Genomic DNA, 9,090 nt, shown 5'->3' with positions numbered 1-9,090 from the left:
TGTTTTTTTTTGTTGTGCATAAGTTTTGCACTAGCATAAGATAATCCACTTGTGTTTCAATTATTTCTTAAAAATTATTTATATATTACGCAGTTATTTATGACAAATCGAACTCAGAAAAAAGTTGTTGGCGAATAAAAGTCCCATTATGCTTGGAAGTTTCCGAAGTAAACCTCTTGCAATGCTAAATAATAATTTTAGGTGTTTTTTCTTTAACTATAGAAAGCTTAACCCTAATCTGCTTGTCAGCGGATATGCTTCCGATTTTTATGCTATTTTTTAGCCCAACTTCAATAGGTGAAAAGTAATTTTCTTTTTCTTAAGTTCCAAACTGGAATTGTTTTTCTCTTTTTCCGGAATTGTTAAAAATTGGTTTGAAGAATTTTTTTTTTTTTTTTTTTTTTGTGTTTTATTTCCTTTCAGCTACTTTTTGACTTGCCAACAACACATACTTAAGTGTGCAGTTAAGAGTTTGTGTATTTTTATTCCTAATTTAGAAAACTGTCATTTTTTAATTTTAATCCTTACAAAGTTAATTTATGAACCCCTGAAATTATCATCCTTTCTACAATGCCACAACAAAGTTTTGCAATAAAAAAATATGCACTGAAGTGAAAAAAAATATTCTTACGATTTCTTTGATAGAAAATAAAATTAAACTTTATTGAAATAACAAAGAGTGTACATATTAGTCGGCCTCGAAGACTATTTAGTAAATATTGGAAGAGCTTTAATTGCAACTATAAATATCAGATTAAATTTATGGTTTTTTTAATTAACTTTAAAAAACTACAAGCTTTAAACTTTATAATATTTAAATAAAATATAATGTGTGGTGACCATAAAATAAAAATATTCATTAAATATTATGAGATCAGGGTTAAGGGTCAGCACAAAATATCAACCATGGTCGCAGTGCTCCGCTTCGTTAGGAGATCGTACCCTGTTTTTTCCTATTCCCAGGGTTAAGGATTAAATTACGTCAAACTCCCCCTTTACAGGTTACTAGTCCTTTGCTTTACCCTAAAGTCTTACAATTGTTATTACAATAGGCCTAGGCTCGATTAACAATTCTTAGGGCTTAAGTAATTCGATTTTTTTGTAAGACTGTCGATCATGTACACCTTACGCTGTACCTCTTGTTTCTAAAATGGCTCACCTTCTAGGAATTTGATATTCTTGAGGGTTTTTCTGATATATATTTTTTTAAACTCCTGAGCTATCTATATCATTTTAAGCAGAATTTTAGCAGTATCTTTTATAATTTTATTGGACTTATGATATCAACTACTAATGGTTTTTTAGTTTTGTTAGTTTTTAAACACGAACTTTGGGATTTACAAGAAATTATACAGAAAAGACGAGTAGCCTTAGGTCATCAAGAAAGTAGGCTTGCCATTATGTTATCTGGCGTTTCTACCTATTGTTAAGGGTTTCCATGTAAAATCACCGATTTTCTAGCCAACATTTCGAGAACTTAGCTACATTCATATTATTATTGTTAGGGGATATTGCACTGCGACCGTCGGGTCTATAGTGCCCCTACACTTGTATATAACGTAGTAAAAACAGTTGTTCAAAATAGTTGTCCTTATAAGAATCTGTTGTCAAATCGGCATGCCTGGAAAAGCCTCTTTTCCGTTTTTTTGTTCCTAGGCATAAAATGAGCACTATAAGATTTAGGTTTGATATCAATTTTAATATCAATAAAAGAAAATTTAGTGGAATTTAAAGTCATGCTTAAATTATTATAGCCAAAAGTATAAATAATTGGATGAAGTTCTTGCACCGTTCTATTCTAGTTGATAAGGCTTATTTTGAAGACAACCAAATAAATTTCGATTAGCTTATGGTATTTTTTATTTGTTTGTTTTTTTTTTGGTGTTTCATATAACAATTCTTCACATAGTTAGATTCAGTTCAACGAATCTGTGTTTCTTATGTCACTTCTATACTTCATTTGCACAAAATAAGTGCTAATCCATAGCATTAATCTTACCTGGGTTCGTTTTTCTGTTTTTTTTTTTTTTGTGTCGCTTTTAGCTCTTAAACTCCATTCGACTCCAATTAGTTTAAAAATCCGAGTGTCTCATATGCCAGCTGGAATTACATTAACTGAAGTTAAGCAGAATGTGTACCACTTAAATTGACTTAAAATCCCTTTTGACCGAAAATGTACGAGTACAACGGATTTTTCGAAGTTTTTTTTTTTGTTCTCTCTCTTTGACTCGTTTTTCTGTTGTCCAAAATGCAAATAAGTGTCTACAAAAAGGCAATTAACGCAATGACTTAAGACTTTCGTTAACACTAGAACCCGTTACCCTATTTACTTGTTTGATATACCGTTAGAACCTTTAGATTTTCCAAGAAAAGCTGTTGAAAAAAAAGGAGAAAAATTATTTTGGCAAAAAAATTCGTTGCTTGGAAAGTACGTTTGAATTTTAATTGCATTATAGCATTAAGCATGCTCCTGGGAATTTTACAAGGCTACAATCGCTTCGGCTTACCATCTCAGCATTTTTCCATCAATAAAAAAAGCCAAAAGATATAAGTGAGCCCACAAATTACGAACTAAAACTTCATTAAGCTCTCCTTGCCAAAATTGGTGCGAATAAATTTATTTTGCCCTTTTTATTTTGCGCTTCAAATATTTTCTTGTAAAAATGAATGAAAAAAAAAAAATAAAAATTAAATAATAAAAAAATATAAAGAAGTACATAAATAAATAATACAAAAAAAATAAAAGAAATTATTTGCAAATTTGATTAGGAAAATTTTTTAGTGATTTTATTTTTATTTGAAATTTATTTTTAAAAGTTTTCCTTTATGGTACATATTATGATACACGAATAGATGCATTTATAGATTTCAACATTTATTAGTAATATAAAAAAAAAATTCCTGACATAAATATTGCCATTTATGTTATGTTGCTAGAGAAGTATACTCAAATCCTGCAATAACAACTCTTCAACATTTTATTCGAAATACTCTTAAGAGTATCGTATTTATCGACATCGAAATATTTCATTTCATTGAGATATATTTTTAATTCCTTTATGAAAAATATTTTACATATATCTTCACAAAAGTTTAAAAATAAGAACACAAAAAAAAAATAAAATAAAATAAAAAAAAAATAAAAATTCAAAAAAAAATTATAAAAATAAAAAAAATAAAATAAAAATAACATAAAATAAAAAAAAAAAATAAAAATAATATAAAATAAAAATAAAAATAAAATAAAATAAAATAAAATAAAATAAAATAAAATAAAAATAAAAATAAAAATAAAATAAAAATAAAAATACTATAGGATAACAAAATATTAAATAAAATAAAGTTAAGTAAAATAAAACAATATAAAATAAAAATAAATTAATAAAAATAAAGAAAATAAATTAATATAAAATTAAATTTAAAAAAACATAAAATAAATAAAACAAAATAAAATAATATAAGGAAAGGTAAAATAAAATAAAATATAATAAAATAAACCAAAGAAAACAAAATATAATAAAAGAAATCAAAACAAAATAAAATACAGTAAAATAAAATAAAATAAAATGGAATAGGATAAAATAAAATAAAATAAAATAAAATAAAATAAATAAAATAAAATAAAATAAAATAAAATAAAATAAAATAAAATAAAATAAAATAAGATAAGATAAGATAAGATAAGATAAGATAAGATAAGATAAGATAAGATAAAATGAAATAAAATAAAATAAAATTGAAATACAAAAAAAAAATAAAATAAAATAAAATAAAATAAAATAAAAAACAATGAAATAGAATAAAATTTAAATACAAAAAAAAAAAATAAAAAAATAAAATAAAGTTAAATAAAAATAAATAAAATACAATACAATAAAATTAAATTAAACAAAATAAGAGATGGTAAAATAAAATAAGTGAACAATAAAAAATAAAATTAAAATAATTAAAATAAGAGAAATAAATTAAAATAAAATAAAATAAGAAAATTAATAAAATAAAATAAAATAAGAAAGAGTAAAAGTAAAAAAAAATTAAATTAAAATAAAATAATATTCAAAAAAAAAAAATAATACAAAGTAAAATATAGTAAAACGAAAGAAAAAAAAAAGAATATAAAGTAAAATATGTACAATACAACAAAATAGAACCAAAAAATAAAAATAAAATAAATTCAAATGAAATAAAATTAAAAAAATTAAATCAAGTTAATTAAAAAAAAATAAATGACATTAAAATACAATAAATTAAAAACAATAAAATAAAATGAAGATAAATATAAATAAATAAAATAAAATAAAATAAAATAAAATAAAATAAAATAAAATAAAATAAAATTAAATAAAATTAAATAAAATAAAATTAAATATAATAAAATAAAATAACTCTTAACAAATATTAAGTCAGACATTAAAAGTGTGGACTTGTGCACTAAATATATATTAATGTTTTAATGAAATACAATTCAAAAATAATGAAACTCACATAATATAATGAATTATATTTTATTATTATATTTAAACATATAGTATATAGATATAATATTTCGTTAGCAAAATTCCAATAAAGGCAATTAATGTCATTGATGCAAACATTTAAATAAAAATCAAAATATAATTTTTTCTTAATTAATTCATACAATTAAATTAAAATACAAAAGAAATTTACTTTTATAAATAAACAGAAACAAATATTACGCTAATAGTAGTGAAAAATAAAATAAAAGCAATAATATTTACGGATTATTACTGTTAACAGCTGTGGATGAAACTAACGGAAACTAATTTTTTATAAAGGATTAATTAGAGACCAAATATAGTTTCAATAAAAATATAAAGATATTGTATTGAATTAAGCTATAGTCAAAGCGGTATCGGTTATTAAGTAATATTAATATGAGCTTGAATCGTACTCCTGGTATTAAAAATATATAACTAAATCCTTAATATGAAATTATTACTATTGTATGTATATAAAGTCAATTTGAAAATATTTGCAAAAAAACGAAAGATGATGAATGTAACTACCTTATGAATACAAGCGATATCTTTTCCTCATTAGTTTATAATCTTTGGTGGACTAATAATGTTTCACGAAATGTGTCTATTGCGTGCTTTTAGTCCTTAATATCGATTTTAATTTCCCAAACTTTCCATTTCTTGCCTAATGGGTCCATGCAATAACCTTTAAACCACTGCTTTGTTCAGAATTCTGCTGCCAGGTGGTGTTCTGCAACAGATCGTATATTACGTCACTATAGATCATTTTATCAAGCCTATTATATTGGCCTATTGTATTCTAAATTTGCTGACTACTCAATTATAACACTTGGCTGTTATTAAAGTACCCGATATAGATTTTTCAATAAGGCGTATAATAATTCTAAAAAATTCTCTATCTAGCAAGCGCATGCATAGCTCACCCTTACTAATTCTGTTATTATCTAAATTTTATCTAATTAAAATTTTCTGATTGCAGCATTTTGACCACCACACAATCAATGTTATTACCCATTACCTGTTCTTATAATTGGCTTAATGATGGCTTTTATTTATGCAGAATTATTGAATACTATATTGAACTATTGCTACAGCTAGAAATATTTCAATTAATAAATTGCTTTAAATTTATTAAAGCGGTTAGAAATGTTCTTCTTTGACACATCATACGGATCTCTGCAGATCTGTACCAAAATCATTGATATTCATTTACATAAACAATTTCATTTCCCTGAGAGAAATATTATCACAATATATAATATTCTACTGTGGTTAACACTGATTTAGTATATAATAAAAAAATGAATTCTTAGCCGGTAATATTCAATAGGTAAGTACTAGACTATAACTAATGAAATGTTTTGGTATCCGATGTAAAATTAAACCAAATACCTGAAGAAATAAAAAGAAAGAAATAAAATGTATATGGACAACTCTACATGATTGTAAGTTAAAAAATGATAAAAAATAGTGATTAATTAACTTAGCTAATATAATAAAAGATGAAACCATTCAGTTGTAGAGTGACTTCTAAAAGCAGACCAATATTAATACTACAAGAATAGATCATGCGTACACCTGATAAACGCACTTGAATATCTAATTAAATAATATGGTATTTTGTTTTTTAATTAATTTTTAAATACAATAAAACAAATAATATTTCTAGATGTTATATTAAAGCATAGAATTCGAATCTATAAGTAACGGAAGAGACCTTTGAGTGTGAATATCTTTCACATACATAGGTCCATGTAGAATTCATCACAACAAATATTAGCAAAGCAAATAAATCTTTTAAATGAAAAAAGTCAACTTCAGGAAGCAGTATGGTTATTGTGACATAAGTTACAAAAACTATATAGCACTTTATATTCTTTAGAACTAATTAAGTTAAAATCTCAAGAATCAAATCGGTCTGAAAAAAAATGATGATTCTACTCAAGGTAACCACCAGGACTCAAAAAAAAAAATTTATGTGCATTTCAATGTGAATACAACACTATTAATTTGATAAAAGAAAAAAAATTATCAGTTCAATCAACAAAATATTATTTATTACTTGTCCCACTATTAAAAAACCAATCACATCAATAAAAATTTATTTCCAAAAAGTGTTTAAAAATGAGAGTCGGAAGGAGTACAAACGCGCGACACAAGAGCTTTTATATTCTTCATTTGTACGTCAGAAATTGAATACAGGACCTTCTTGATATCTTCTCTGTATATGAACGCAAGCACTGAAACCGCTATAGCACACCCAGTCACTGGTAAGAAGTAACTACTTTTCCAAAATTTATCAATCACATTTTCTTCTATAGGGTCGAGCTCTTCTACGATCTCTTTCACATTTTCACAATAAAAAAAGACATAGCGGATGCGAATCATATCTGGAATATGTATGTGTATATAAGAGTCTTTGTCCTGCGACCTGCTATGAATGTATTCCTTTCTTTCTATAAATTCACATAATGCGACAGCCTTAAAGGATTCACCCATGGTTGAATTATTGTCGGAACATAGTGTTCTGGGAGTATCATTCTTTACACGTGTACACTCACTATTGAATGGTATTCCATTATTACCACTGTCCCTATACTCCTTAAAGCCTCCACTTAGTATTTCAAATAAATTATCAGTTGCGCAACCAAAAAAGGTATGCTTTGTCGGGTAATAACCGGTTCTTGCCTTAAATAATTTTTCTTCCTCACTCGTTTCATCATAGTTGACTTTGAATATGTGAGTAGGCTTATCAGACGCATGATTTTGAGGTAATTTAGTCAGGAGTTCGTTAATATCTTCACCAGAGAGACTTTGAAATGTTGGCAAATTTAGTTCGAAAAGTACCCAATGGACTAACAGAATTGAGAATTTTTGACAAGACCTGGTTTGCTTCAATAATCTGCTGTACAACTCATACATATAGGGAACATCGTTTATTAACGTCATTAAATGTGTATGGTTTTTTACAAATCCAGGCAGGTATGGCAACATTCTTTTATAATTGTCACTGTTCTGTACCGCGGTTACGAATAAACTCCATTTCATATCACACACATTCAAGTCACTTATTATTGCTTCTATAATTCTCTTGCATTTCTGTGAAAATTGTATGGGAGTGCCAATCACATCCGCGACCTGAGCTGCTTCCGATATCTGGTCAGAAACCTTTTTTCCTGCCTTAGCCATTTTCGTATAATGAGTATCAAAATATAAGGACCACTAATAAAATTTAATCTACATGTGAAACATGTGAACTCCACATGAATATAAAATATAATTTATTGATCCAAAAAGTGGGATGGAATGAACGTTATCTATTTCGAATAGAAATTTTTTTTATAGAATATAAAATAAAACTATTTGACAAGTATATTAACGTTAGATAAATAAAATCAAAACATACTATGTTTTGATATTTAGTTAAAGTTTGAAAATGTTGAGATTGGATGTGAGGTCACAATTTAATTTCTCAATAAATATGTTTTGTCATTATATTATATCTTTGTTAGGGTCTTGAGTTAATAGTGGTAATAAACTCAAATGTCAAATGTTTTTCTCTTTAAATTTGTCTATATTTGAATTACTACATGATTATTTATAATAGACCATGTTGTCTTTGACAGTTAGCTCTTCAAGATGAGGCTAAAAATAAAAACAACAGGATTCGTGAAATATAGTGCCAAACTTTTTCTCAGTCTATATCCGCAAGTAATTCAATTAATGATATCGCAGATTTAAATTTAATGTGAACTGAAGGTATATCGTTAGAAGCGGTGAACTGCTGTTCTTAGGATAAAAGATCGTCAAAATATTTGTAACAGAATATTTCTTGGTCTAGTAAAAAGAAAATTGTTTGAAACTTTGTGTCTCCTAATACACTTGTATTCAAAAATATTTATATTTTTTGATACATACTTCTATGATAACGCCCTCAAAAGTTACGGCTAACTGAACTAAGGTTTTGTCAAATGTAAAATGAACAGTAAACAGTTTTTGTTTTTTTTTTGCACGATCTGTTGAATTTAAATAGAATACCATTTATATGATTTGGCAAATAGTAGCGAATTAGTTAATCTAACAATTATTATAAAATTAACAATTATTATAAAATAATATAATAATAAAATAATATTATTATAGCCTCTATGAGTTTTTTTTTTGCTGGTTATTTTTGGTGGCAAATTGAAAGTGAGCATATCTATATTTTCTTTTAAATTTAAGCAAAATCAAAAAGTACCAAAACATTGTAAAAATACGAAATTGGCAATACTGATGTGACAGTCTACATAACTTGCATTTTCGTCTTAGCCCGAAAGAGCTAATTTTGCCGTGCCCGAGACGTAGCCCTTAGCAGTTCACAGACATGAAAGTAGGTCACGAATTTTGCGCAAAATTTGGCACTAAATAACTGCAAATTCATACTTTTCGAAGCTTGTTTCGTAGTAGAAAACTGCAGTACTAGAAAATGAAAAAATCATTTGGCAACACTGGATTTGAGTTTGACAGTTAACAAATTTAGTTGCAAGGATATGGTGGTTTATGTTCGTTGTGTTATTTTTATTCAACTTGATAAACAATAATAAATATT

The 9,090-nt window shown here is 25.8% G+C and overlaps 1 protein-coding gene across 1 annotated transcript; it reads right to left on the bottom strand.

Annotated features, from left to right (window-relative positions):
• Positions 1-6,617: 6,617 nt before the first annotated feature.
• On the bottom strand, positions 6,618-7,688 carry LOC119688329. The gene has a single exon (XM_038103007.1). It carries the CDS (start codon positions 7,686-7,688, stop codon positions 6,618-6,620), a length of 1,071 nt encoding a protein of 356 aa, XP_037958935.1.
• Positions 7,689-9,090: the final 1,402 nt, after the last annotated feature.

The sequence above is a fragment of the Teleopsis dalmanni genome, chromosome X (assembly GCF_002237135.1).
Source record: "Teleopsis dalmanni isolate 2A chromosome X, ASM223713v2, whole genome shotgun sequence".
NCBI lineage: Eukaryota > Metazoa > Arthropoda > Insecta > Diptera > Diopsidae > Teleopsis > Teleopsis dalmanni.
Note: the sequence above shows the minus strand (reverse complement) of the source record. Positions and strands in the feature narration are given on the sequence as shown.